General features: G+C 41.7%; 1 protein-coding gene across 1 annotated transcript in view; it reads right to left on the reverse strand.

Annotated features, from left to right (window-relative positions):
- LOC114047273 (zinc finger protein 850-like) overlaps positions 1-9306 on the reverse strand; it is a 60974-nt gene extending 51668 nt beyond the window's left edge. The window contains exons 1-4 of the mRNA XM_027868049.1: positions 9211-9306; positions 8694-9027; positions 7708-7796; positions 210-336 (exon numbers count right to left, since the gene is read on the reverse strand). Coding sequence (XP_027723850.1) covers positions 210-336; positions 7708-7796; positions 8694-8802 — 325 coding nt within the window. The 5' untranslated portion in view covers positions 8803-9027; positions 9211-9306. The remainder of the gene's footprint in view (positions 1-209; positions 337-7707; positions 7797-8693; positions 9028-9210) is intronic.
- Positions 9307-13820: the final 4514 nt, after the last annotated feature.

The raw sequence follows: 13820 nt of genomic DNA on the forward strand, positions 1-13820 counted from the left end.
AAAGAGTACTTTTTTCTTACTGTACAAAATATGGATCTTTCCCTGGAAAGGTGTACTCTGTTTCTTTGCTACAAAGGGATTAGGAATATAGGATCATTGAACTTTGGATTCTGACACATGTCAGAAGCATCATAACTTTTGGTAACTTAGGAAAAAATGGTGCTCAATGGAAATGTTGGTGCTTAGATACACAGGAAAGCCTCCCTTACCTAAAGAGACCAGGTTCCTATAGTTCTCAAGCATTACATCTCTATACAAGTATCTCTGATCAGGTTTCAGTTGCTGCCATTCCTCCTGGGTGAAGTCCACAGCCACATCCTTGAACGTCAGTGATTCCTGAAATGACAAATAAATACATCCTTGTTTAACCTAGGGAAATCCACTGAATGAAACCGGAGAAAGTTGGCAGCATCAAAAGCAGTAAACAGGATTATTAAATTTTTATGGTAATCCAGAAACTGATTATTCTAAATTAAGTAAATTATTTAATTTGCTACTATTTAATTACCTTCTAGTACCTTTTCTGATCACATAAGAAGTACAAAATATGGTTGAGACATAGTGTTCTCAAAGGACTTAGTTTTAACTGGGAGAAAAACATACACATGTTACAAGTGTAGAACAAGACAAGACATTACTTATTAAAGTGCTAAACTGCACGGTATAGATATTAAGTACACAGGAGAGAGAAAAGAAGTCCATATGGGTTTAGGTAGCTAAGGAAGACTTCACAAAAGAATTACAGAGCTATGAAGTTGAAAAGGATCTTGGAGGCCATCTGATACAACCTTCTAGTCAACAGAGGAATACTCACTACAACAGGGGTTTTTAATCTTTTTTTCGTGTCATGAACACCTTTGGCGTTCCAGTGAAGCCTATGAATCCCTCTCAGAATAATGCTTTTCAATGCATAAAATTAATTACATAGGAATACAAATAAATACATTATATTGAAATATAATTTTCAAAATATTTTTAAAAATCAAGTTCATGGACCATAAGTTAAGAAACCCTGACTATAACATCTACCTCCAGTCAAGTATCTTTATCTTACCTATGCTTGAATTTTTCAGTGAGGTCATTGTCTCATAAGGCAGCCCAATGCATCTTTGTGATTCTCTAAAGGTTAGAATTTCTTTCTTCTATTGAGCAGCAATATGCCTCCCTAGAATATTTATCCATTATTCCTAGCTGTCTCCTTTGGAAGGACAAAGAATAAATCAAATTGATCTTTTATGTATCAGCTTCTCAAATAACTGAAGGCAACTATTATAGCTTGACTAAATTTTTTCAAGGCTAAACATTCTAGTTTCTTTAACAATTTCTCATATGACTTTTTTTCATGCTGGTCACCCACTTCTAGATGTGTTCTAGTGTATCAATGATTCCTTTAAAATATGTCATGAAGAACAGAACATGATATCCTACATAAAGTCTGACCAAGAAACAACACAGTAGAAGGTCTATCTTTTCCCTTCCTTATTCTCAGAACCATAGGGAAGAGAAAAGGAAGGGAATAAGCATTTGTATAGCCTTTACTACGTGTCAAGCACTGTACTAAGCACTTTTTTGCTAATATTCTCTTATGTGATCCTTACAACAACCCTGTGAGGGAGGTACCATTATTATCCTCACTTTACAGTTGAGGAAACTAAGGTAAACAAAGGTTAAGTGACATGTCATGTTTCACATAGTATTAAGTGTCTAAGGCAGGATTTGAACTTGGGTCTTCTTGACTCCAAGTACAGTGTACCATCTACTGCACCACCTATTTGCCCCACTGTAGACGTATTAATAAAGTAGAAGACTTATCTGTTTTTTAACAGCCATACTACATTATCTCATAACAAGGCTATGTAACATGACAGGTGAGGAGATCACTCAGGCCAGATAGTCTTGGGGGAAAGTCAAGATGCATACAGTATGAACTGTGTTCAGGCTACAATGGCTGCAGCATCACAAATTCCCTCTACATTAAGACTGGATCATGCAATGATGTACCTTCCCTGAAAAGGCTCTCAAGCCCCTTTAAGAATCAACCTCAGCAGCAGTTGCCTTGCCTCAGGAAACTATTGGATAATACATGAAGAACACTAGGTCTTGAAAGAGATTTTTCATTAGGAAAGAGCCTAGCTGTTCTCCTGGGACACAAGCATGATCATCCTTCCAACCTGCTGCCACTTATGCAGTAAATGAAAAGGAGTGACAGGTACTGGGAGAATATAATCAAGACCACTTATGAAAGGGCTTTATCTGGGCCCTGTGGTCATCATACGGCATTCCATTCTTTTTCTGGCCCAAAAAAGTAGGGGTAATTATACCTCTGTATTGATGATAAGGACTTCCTAAAATCATTGTTTGTGACTATTATCCATCTTTAGTTACTGGGAAAAGCCTATGGGGCCCAGATATATACAAACATGGATTTAGTGGCTAGAAGCCATAATTTTATATTAGGGCCATGCATAAGTGGAATAACCTGGTGTACATCATAGGCATTTAAAGCAATAGGTCTGGACATCTGGTGGGGTGGATGTGGGGTTGCAATGTTTGAGCATATTGAGAATGATATTGCTGCAAACCTCCTGGATGTTTTAATAGTAGCTTATGTTAATAATAGTCTCTTCTTTTTTAATTAAGAGCATATTACATGATACAGTTAATAATAGGTAACATTTTGCATACTACTTAAAGTTACAAAATACTTTCCTCTTTATAACACTAGTAGGTAGTCAAAGTATTACTTTCATTGTGCATATTAGGAAAGTGAGGCTCAGAAATCACAACTACTAAGTGCCAGAAATATTAACTTCTCTATAATAAGTTATATTACAAACTTCAAAAGTTTGCTTTTCACTAGGTCTCATTTCTGTTTTGGCTGTTCATCCTGGGTTGGATAGGAAGGAGGAAAACCAGAAGAGAAAACCCAGAAAGAAGAGCGTATCAAGGAAAAGAGAGTGACCAACATTGTCAAAGGCTGAAGAGAGGTTGAGGACGAAGACTGAAAAAAGATAATTGGATTTGGCAACCAAAAGATTACTGGTAACTGGTTTCATTGGAACGATAAGGTCAGAAGCTGAATATTAAGGGGTTAAGAAGAAAATCAGAGGAGAGAAAATGGAGGTACCTATTGTAAAAGGCCCTTTCAAGATGTTTATCTACAAAGAGATGAAGAGTTATAGGATGATAGTTGCAGTAGTTGTTCTTCATGCTCGAAAAGGACTGAAATCACCATGTTGGAGTCAAGGTATGGTGTGTCTATCAGTAGGCTCTACCACAGGTCAGGCACAAATAGTCCACATGAACATTTGGTTCAGAGATGTCTCTAAATTTATGCATCTCAAGTTCTTTTGAGCTACTGCAATTCTGCTTTGCTCAAACAGCACAGCATGTTCTTTGACACACGCACGCCAAGCTGGGTGGTCTTGTGCCATTATCCCCCATGTCTCTCAATTAATTCCAAAGTTCTTCAGAGACACCTTGAGAGTGTCCTTGTATCACTTTTCACCTCTGTGTATATTTGCATTGTGTGAGTTCTCATAGTCTTTTAGGCAAATGTATGTTTGGCATTCAACCAATGTGGCCAGCCCATCACAGTTGCATTCTCTGCAGTAGAATATGAATGCTTGGAAATTCAGCTGAAGAAAGGACCTCAGTGTCAGGTACCATATCTTGCCAGGTGATCTTCAGAATCTTCCTATTGGTGACTGGGAAAGCTCGAAAGCATCAGCCATTATCCAGAATCAGGGCAAGCACGCCATCATGGAATTGATGTACAACACTGATAAACTTCTCTGGGCAACCAAATTTTGCCAAGATCTACCACAAGTCCAAATGAATGACAGTATCAAAGGCCTTGGTCAGATTAATGAATGTTGTGTACAGAAATCTGTTCTGCTCTTAGTATTCCTCCTGGAGTTGTTGGTCAACAAACACCATGTAAATTCCTCCTTGGCCCTTTCTGAAGTCACACTGGCTCTCAGGTAGATGACCATCTCTCAGGTGAAGGGGCCTATTAAGGAGGACTCTGGCAAGAATCTTGCCAGCAACGACCCCTTGTAATTGTCACAGGTCAACTTATTTCCTTTTCCTTTATAGAAATGCCTCAATGCTCCATTGAGCATCCTTGAACTCCTGGGGGATAACCTCCTCTTGTCATATAACTCAGAAGATTTTTGTCAGCTTTTGTATGAGCAGTGGACCCCCTGCCTTATAAATCTCAGCTGGAATAAAATCAGTACCAGGCACTTTGCCACATGAGAGGAATCTAATGGCAAGTTTGGCTAGAGAGGGATTGACTTCAACCTGAGGTATATGGTCAATGGCTTCAGCATTGGTTGATGATGGTCGGTTGAGAACACCATGGAAGTGTTCAACCCATCTCTCCAGGAACATATCCTTGATCACTAACCAAAGTGACTCCATCAGAGCTGAGTAGTTAAGATGCACCATAGATCTTTGGCCCATATATAGCCTTCACGGCATCATAAAAGTGCTGTGGATTGTTACTATCTGTATAAAACTGAATTTCATCTGCTTTCTTACTGAGTCAAGAATTGTGCACATCTCTAAGTTTTGCTTGTACTTTACTTTCACTGGAGTTAAATGCTGCCTTCTTAGGGATGGATGAACAATCCTGCTGGTAAACCTGGTGGCGTTCTTGTCTTTTGTTTAGCAGCTTCTGAATTTCCCTGTTACTCTCCTCAAACCAATCTTGATATTTGTGAGTGTTCTGGCTCAGATGAGTAAATGAGCTGCTGTATACCAAACCTCTGAAAGCTTTCCATTCCTTTTCTGCTCTGCTGTTGCCAACTGTGTTGACTCAGCTTTCCCTCCAAATTAGCAACAAACTGTATACATAGAGAGAAGCACGCCAATCCACTGACATTAAGTCTTCTGGTAGTCTTCTTGCCTTGCCACCACTTTTGTTGAATGTGAATGTTTAGCTTGGAGAGGATAAATCTATGACTGGTCCAGCACTTTGTGCCACACATCACATCACCTTCATCACTCTCACATCCTATCTCTTCTCCTTAGAAAGACATAGTCTGTTTTTCTTTTGGGCTAGGCAAAAGGGTTAAGTGATTTGCCCAGGGTCACACAGTTAATAAGTGTCAAGTGTCTGAGGCCGGATTTGACCTCAGGTCCTCCTGACTCCAAGGCTGGTGCTCTATCCACTGTGCCACCTAGCTGCCCCAGAAAGACATAGTCTATTAAAAGTCAATGTGTGCTATGAGGATGCATTCATAGTTTTATTGCATTTAGGTAAATGAAATACAGTGTTGGTGATGAGAAGGCCATGAGACACACAAGCCTTGTGACCATTGCTGTTGCTGTTTCTCTTAAGGACTCTCTGCCATGTCTAATAATCTGTGCCTACTGTGGCATTAAAGTCACCCAGAATTATAAGATTGTCATCTTTCAGCACACTGATGATAAGGGTCTTCAGGTTTTCATAAAATTTTTCTTTGACCTCATCAGTGTCATGGTGGGAACATACACACTAATGACTGGTGGTGTGGTGCTTTCCTGTAAGTAGAGCAATCACTCCTTTTGGCAGGCATACATGCTTGATGACCAGATTGTTTTGATTATGAAACCTATGTCAGCTTCATGGCACTCCCCATCACTGCAGCCACTCAAGAAAAAAACATGTATTCAGCTTTGATTTTGGTAAGCTAGCCTTCATTTGTCAGCCTTGTTTCATTCAGGGCTGCTATTTGGATGTGATACCTGAGTTCTCACAGAGCAAGAGCTGCTCATCTTTCAAGTCCACTGGATTTCTTGTTGTACATAAGTGTGAACACATTCCATGTACCAATGGTGGGTGGAATCATCTTCACAAAAGTTTTTGCACATTTTTTTGTGTTTTGACCACAGAGAAGATCTCCACCTGCCATGGTAATAAGCAGGTTACGTAAAGCAGACAATTTTTAGGGCACCTTTTCTAGCCCCTTCCTCACACCAGGAGGTGAGTAGTGCAGTCTTAAAAAAGACTACTCACACCGAATCCCACTGCTGCTTTAGTCCAGTGAGTAGATGACTCTAAGGCCTGGGCTGCCTTCGTGCAGAGTTGTGACTACAGCTCGCAGTGCATCTGCACCTACTGCTTCATCATTTGCCTGTCACCACAGGACTCTGAGGTAGGTAAAAATGGTAAAATGGCATGGGTGATATCTTTTGACAGATGCATAAATTGATTTTAAGTGAGGCAAAGTTGCATCAAGTCATTGGCCTCACTCTCTCTTCCAGCGTCATCAGAGTCCAGTGGCAAGACAAAAGTCGAGACAACTGGTGATGGCTCAGGATGCAGTGGATGACCTCGGTGTCTACAATGTCTAACTAACCTCTAAGCACTCCACAGTGCCTGCTTTCATGGCTGTTGGAACCAATCATACTCATCTGCCCATTCTGCTGAGGGATGTCTTCACATGCTTGGGATAGACACCCCCCTAACTCACTGATGGGTTTGAGGCCCCTCAGTTACTCTCAGCCTAGTTTAGCACATGAGGTTACACTTATTTATACACAGACAGGAGGTTAAATGACATATGATGAGTGACTTCTTTACGTAGCTTACAGAAACAATTCTGATTTCAGTTACAACCAAATTCAGATTAAGAAATTCATAACTGAAATAAGCTCTAGGAGATTTTTAAGTTACCCTTATTAACTTTCTCCAGCTACTGAAGTACCTCTCTTCCTTCGAAGACTAAAAATCAATTAATGCTTCCTCTATAAAGCCTTCCCTGAACCCACCCCTCCTTAAACCAAAAAGGAAAGTGATCTCTCCCCTCCTCATTCTTCCCAAATCTCTCCTTTGCAACCAACCTCATTCCTTCTTGAATCAAAAGTTTTGGTGTATTTCTCTTTTTACTCATTAGATTGTGAGCTCCTTGAAAGCAGGACCTGTGTAATATAAATATTTGTTTCCCCAGAGCCTCATTTAGAGTCTTGCACGTGATTAAGTTTGTTGAATTGTCTTTCTGAACTTTATCCTGCCAACTCAGTTCTACATTCTCTGAAGCACATATTCTCATCTTCATCTACCTTCCCCTATCATTTTCTATCCTTCCTTCCCAGCCCTCTGCAATGCCTCTTTCTACCTCTTGCTCTGAGAAGAGTAATCAGTCAATATTATATTGCCTCTAGAAAGGGTACATCAATATCTATTTTTTCCATCTACATATTTTCCCCAATGAAAGTGCAGGGCCAGGGCAACTAGGTAGCACAGTGGATAGAGCACCAGCCCTGGGGTCAGGAGGATCTGAGTTCAAATCCGGCCTCAGAAACAGGACACTTACTAGCTGTGCGACCCTGGCCAAGTTGATTAACCCCAACTGCCTTGACAAAAAAAAAAAAAGGTGCAAGGCTCTTGAGGACAAGGATTATGTCTTTTGCTTCTTCTTTTTCTTTCTTTTTTTTTTTTGTTCACAAGCTCACAGTACTGGGCACACAGTAGAACTGAATAACCTTATATGTGGTAGATTCCTAGTGAGGAGGAGGAGGTCACTGTGAAATGGCACTATATAAGATGGCCACATTTCCAGTCTCCTAGAACAGAACAACTGGAGCTCCCTTCTGGATGGGTCATACTCCTAGGTGCGGGAAGGAAATGTTCTATCCTCAAACAGGAGATGCCATTTGAGGGCAGAGAGAGTCAGAGTTGGAAGGGGAAAAGACCGAAACCAACAATTCTCAACTCACCTGGAACCTGGCTGTAAGGAATTCAGAGGCCTTTCTTTGCTCCTCAATGTTTCCCTCTTGGATAAATGCATATTTCTGAGAAGACAGAACTGTGGAAGAGGAAGGAATCATGAGATATTTTCTGGCCTTGTGGTTCCCACACTCAATAGACTAGAAATCTTCAATGTGCAATTGACTGTGACTTCCACACACCTTGTGGAGAGAAAGAAAAGTCAAATGGAACCCAGTAGAAGTCCCATCTGCTAGTCAGGATCAGAACGGATTCATGATACTGTCAGTCAGTCAGTCAGTCAATAATTCTTTATTAAATGCCTACCATGTGCCATGTACTGTGCTTAGTGCTAAGGATACAAAAAGAGGTAAAAGTCCTTGTCCTCAAGAAGCACACCATCTAACAGGGGAGATATCAGCAAATAAATATGTACAAACAAGATATGTACAACTAATATGTGTGACTAATATCAGCTTGGGCTACATTCCACGCTTATGGTCCTAGCAGGTTCTAGGTATTACAATCATAGTCTCAAGCCAGAGTTCACTTCCAAGTTCAACCAGACAAGCTGAAGCTCAGTTTGGAAAGCTTTTATAAATATGATATCTACTATCTTGCAGAGCACCCATTAAAGCCAAAGTGTTTGGCTATATGCTTTTGTTTCAGGATTCACAGTCTCAGAAATTTCCATTCTTTCTATCCCAGGCTTTGGTTCTTGAAGGATTTTAGAATACTCTGCTTTTGGTCCCTTCTCAGAATCATCATTTGTCAAATGTGGAGTAAGAGTGCAATGCTGGGGAGAATTTTATTCCCATACAATATCCCAATCCAGAAAGTATGGTACCTCCTTCACTGAATAAACTTTCTAAAAAGGAAGGTAATTCCAGATAAAAAGAATGTTTACTTTTCAACAGGGACAAAACCCTAGCAACTGGTCTATAACCTTTTCTCTGGCTCATCCACATCTCTTCTCCACACTTCTTTTTAGTCTCACCTTTCTCCCCAAGCATTTGGGTCAGATCCTTGAAAGTCACACTTCCTATTCTAGATATTCTTAAGTCACTCCAGTCCTCTTTAGCCAGGCAAGATGGTTGTAAATTCATCAACCACTCAAGGACCAGCTCCCTCTTGAAGTTTCTGCCAAAGGTCTAAGGCCAAATGGATCTGCTTCTGGGACTGATTCCTGTTTGTTTCCGAAGGCCTAAGGGTCTTAGAGGCAAAGTCATATCATCTGAGATTTTCACTCAGGGGCTGAGGTATCTGTCTCTTCAGCAGAACGCTTCCTCTGAAGCTCCAGGCTAGATAACTATAGATTCTACGCAGGACTGCTGTGGACACAGAGAGAAGATAAAATTAGCAGACCAGAAATATCAAATTCTTCAAAATGCCTCAAATTCCTACATAGCATTGAAGGGATAGCCAGAGAGCCAGGCTAACGAATGGGCACCTGATGAGTTTCATGCTTTCATAAAATATCTAATTTAATTCAACAAACATTTAACAGCACTTACTATATATGCAAGGCACTAGGGATACAGGTACAAAAACAAGCCAGTTCCGGATCTCATGGAGATTACATTCTCCGGGGGTGTAACATGGGCATACAAGTGAGTACAAGGTGCTCTAAGGATGGAGGAGATGATCTAATGGGCGCCACTGTTTTTCAGGCTCTGGGCCAGCGGGGGCGCTGCACACACGAGGTGGAAGAAATCAGGGTCTGTCCCTGCACGCGCCGAAGCCCCCCTGCTTCGGGAGGCACAAGGCGCTGGCGTCCGACGGCCCGAACAGCTTCGGGACGACATTCTGACGGGAGTCTGTCACACACACCAGATTTCTCCATCTTAAACCAGCCCCCCTCCCTCACTCGGTCCCAGATCCCTTCCGGATCCGCCCAGCTCTGGCTCGGGGCGGGGTCAAGGATCGGGCCGGGTCATTAAATACCTGGCACTGGGACCCGGACTGCCCTCCGATAAGGAACTGGTTCGGGGTGAAGAACCAATCATGGCGACGGGGACGCGCGCGCATCCTCAGACGAGCCTCGAAAGTGCGCCTGCGCCTAGGGAACCAAAGGACTACAACTTCCAGAATGGCTAGAGTTCTTCTGCTTTGTTGCTATGGGGACTGTTTTCGAGAAGGTCCTAGTGGTTGGTACGGCCACGTCCTATCCCTTGTTACCATGTGAAAGACTACTCTGGTCTTCCCATCGAAGGCATAGCCAAGAGTTAAGCTTAGCACTATCCCTTAAATTAAGAGGAAGAACGGGGAAGCGAAGGTCTCTGCACCAATCAGAATGCAGTCTCTATCCTCGCTCCACCTTTCAAGGCCCTCGGTCTGCCTCTTTGGCAGCTGAATCGGCTTCTTTCTTTTCCTGAACGGAAACGGAAATGGAAGTACGACCTCGAGGGTCGTAGGTGGGAACAAGCCGAGGAAACCAAATCCATGGGGAGGAGTAGGCAAGGATGGAAGTGGCTTTTTTGGGTTGAAGCCAAGAGGGTACTTTAAGGAGCTTTAGGACCTGAGGAAACAGTCTGATTGGGGGAAAGGTAATAGCGTTATTTACAAGGAGAAATGATGTCTAATCCACTAGAGATATCAGAGGGACAAGACGGAACCCAAGAAATAGGACTTCAAAACGCTCTTCCACACTTCCCAATGGGGCACCTCCATTAAGGGCAGTCACCTAGTTTCCCGACATCAGTCGTTCTTTATTCTCTCCTGCCACTGTCTACCCATACAACCAGGTGACAAGCCATGTCCGCCTCTATGACATCTCTCACTTTAACCCACTTTTCTTTACCCACAGGCCCTCTTCCCTATTTCAGGTCTTCAGGCCCTCATCACTTCTCACCTAGACTCACCTTCCTAATTGGCCTCCCTCCCTTCAATCTTTTCTGCCTCCAATCCATCCTGTCACAAAGCTGCTAAAATGATATTCCTAAAGCACAGCTCCTCAACTAAAAACCCTTCATCAGCACCTTTTGTTGTTATTTAGTTTGCCCAACGTTTCAGGCTGTCCGACTCTTCGTGACCCCATTTGGAGTTTTCTCGGCGAAGACGCTTGAATGGTTTGCCATTTCCTATTCCATCTCATTTTATAGATGAGGAACTAAGGCAGACTGGGTGAGGTGACTTGCCCTGGGTCACACAGCTAGTGTGTCTGAGGCCACATTTGAACTCATGAAGATGAGCCTTCCTGATTCCAAGCCCAGTTCTCTATCTACTCCGACACCTAGCTGCCCCCATTAGTGCCTTCACAACTCTAAAATAAAAGGTACTCCTCAACCTGGCACCACCTTCTATAAAAAGCCTTTCCAGATCTCCCTTAATGCTAGTGCCTTCCCTCTGTTGATTATCTCCAATTTATCCTGTAAATGTCAGCTGTACATAGTTATTGCATATTTTCTCCCTCGTTTGACTGTGAACTTCTTTAGAGCAAGGCACTGTTTGGTTTGGTTGTTTTTTGGCCTTTATATCCCTAGTGCTTAGCATAATGCCTGGCATATAATAGGTCCTTAATCGGAGACGAGAATAAGCATTTATATAGCACATACTATGTACCAGACACCGCTAAATACTTTACAAATAATCTCAATTGATTCTCATAACAACCTTGCAATGTAGGTGCTCTTATTATGTCCATTTTACAGTTGAGGAAACTGAGGCAAACAGAGGTTAAATAACTTTCCTGAGATCATACAGCTAGTAATTGTCTAAGGCAGTATTTGAACTCAAGTCTTCCTGACTCTAGGCCCAACACCCTGGGCATAGAGATTAACGTATACCTGATAGCTTTCTTTGTTCTCTTTCCTTTCCTTTAGGAAGGATCAAAAATAAACATTTTGATTCTTTTTTTGTCAACAAATATTTATGGGGTAGGTTAGTGTAATAATTCAGTTACGTAACAATTTAAGGTTACAAAGAGTCTTTATCATTGGTTTTATCATCTCATTTGAGCCTCACAATAGCACTGTAATAGGGAAAATATTAATAGATATAAGTATTATCCCTTTAACAGAGCAAGAAACAGCCTGAGGAGTCCATACAACTTTGCTGTGATAGAGAAACCTGAACTTAGGTCTTTTGAGTCTGAATGCAACTAAATTACACCTATGCTAACTTATGGAGAATACAATGATGAATAAGATAAGGCCTCTACAGCTAGCATTTACTCAATTTCATTGTATAATTGTCGCAGATTTTATGACAAATTTTGTTTGCCAAAAACTGGTGTGTGATCGTTATGCGAAGTTTTTTTTTTTTTAAATTGTGCTGGTATTACTTAAAAATCATTTATTACTAAACTGTCTTTGGTGCAAGATTAAGATGCACAGAATACTCATGAATATGTTAAAATTGGGAAGATGCAGGCCATACCATATCACGGGACTTACTCATGGCAGCTTTGCCAGCCCATCTGTTCCCCTTGCGCCCTCAGCTCTTTATTCAGTTGAGTAACAATACTGCAGCGCTCTAAACAAACCACCAAAGTCAGCTTTCAGAAATATACTGACAGGGGCCGCTAGGTGGCGCAGTAGATAGAGTAATGGCCCTGAAGTCAGGAGGACCTGAGTTCAAATGTGACCTCAGACCAAACATTTGACACATACTAGCTGTGTGACCCTAGGCAAGTCGCTTAACCTCAATTGCCTAACAAAACAAAAAAAAAAAAAGAAAAATATACTGACAATGCACGTGTGCTGAGAATTCTAGGCTCATACATTGCTGCTGTTTACTTTTTAAGCGGTGTAACGAACTGAGTTATTATACCATGATGAAAGGTTATAAACCAATTTTTAGACTGAAAAAAACAAACAAAAACGGTGGTGGTGATATGTGGTGAAATCTGGTATGTAGTGTTTTAAGGTTTGCCAAGCACTTGGGGGTGGGGGTCAGAGCCTTTACCTAGTATCTACTATGTGCCAGGCACTGTGCTATTACAAATATTATTTGATTCTTACAACAACCCTGTGAGGTAGGTGCTATTGTGTTCTCCATTTTACAGTTGAGGAAACTGAGGCACACAACTTAAATGGCTCATCCAAGGTTACACACAGCTAGTATCTGCAGCTGGATTTGAATTTGGGTCTTCCTGACTCCAGACCCAGCCCTCTACCCAGTGTGTCACTTAGCTTCCTTAAAATGAACTTAAAATTTATTGAAAATATTTTTGTTGTCATTTGAGTTGTGTCTGACTTTTTGTGACCCCATTTGGAGTTTTCTTGGCCCTCACTACAGCAAGATAATCATTCCACTTCCTAATCAAGTCACTATCCCACTCTTCACAACATCTGTTCCAGATCTTCTAGTTTCTCCTCAAACTTCCCACAGTACCCCTTCCCTGACCCTCTTAGCTTTGGATATGGCTCCTACACATGGGATTGACACAGAGGCAACCAATCCTTAGCCTATGAGGGTTCAGGTTAAACAGTATTACAAAGTCCAACCTAAAAGTTGTGAAGTCCTTTCAGTCCTACTCAAGTCTAAGGCATTCCTTAAAGCTTCATGCTCTATTTGTATATAAGAGGCTTCTGGCCACTGGTAGCCAGGCTATTACTATACCAGGTGACCCCCCCCCCCCATGGGCCTAGTAGGGCCCCCCAGTCCATGGGACACTTTTCAGGCAGGACTCCAAGGGAAAGAACATCAGGCTCTTGGGAGTTGGTACCTATATGGGCCCTTTCAGCAACCTCTATGGTAGTTATTGTGGATAGGGTCAAATGGAAAGCTTTTGAACTGCCCAAGCCATCCCAAGTACTTAAATATCAAATGATACCTAATCCCACGTGGAAGTGAAATCATTTTGTCTCAAGTTATGAAAATGTAGACTAGAGTATTTTACCAAACCAACTTCCTTTACAACAAAGCTGAGTGGCCAGTAAGGAAGGGTAATCTAGGTGCAATCCACCTAGAAGCTTACAGTGAACTACAGGGACCTGCATAAGTTGTCATGCTCATTGCCATATCTGTCCTATCCTTGGCTCCAGTGGGTTATTGATCTCACTAATGCCTTTTTTCTCTATTCCTGTGTCTGACACTATTCAGTAACCCTTTGCTTTGATCTTCACTCCCCCTAAGTGCTATCTCAATTTTCCTCACTACCAGATTCTGATGTGCAGAGTCC

This window comes from Vombatus ursinus, unplaced genomic scaffold, assembly GCF_900497805.2.
Source record: "Vombatus ursinus unplaced genomic scaffold, bare-nosed wombat genome assembly UNPS02014786.1, whole genome shotgun sequence".
In the NCBI taxonomy this organism is placed as follows: Eukaryota; Metazoa; Chordata; class Mammalia; order Diprotodontia; family Vombatidae; genus Vombatus; species Vombatus ursinus.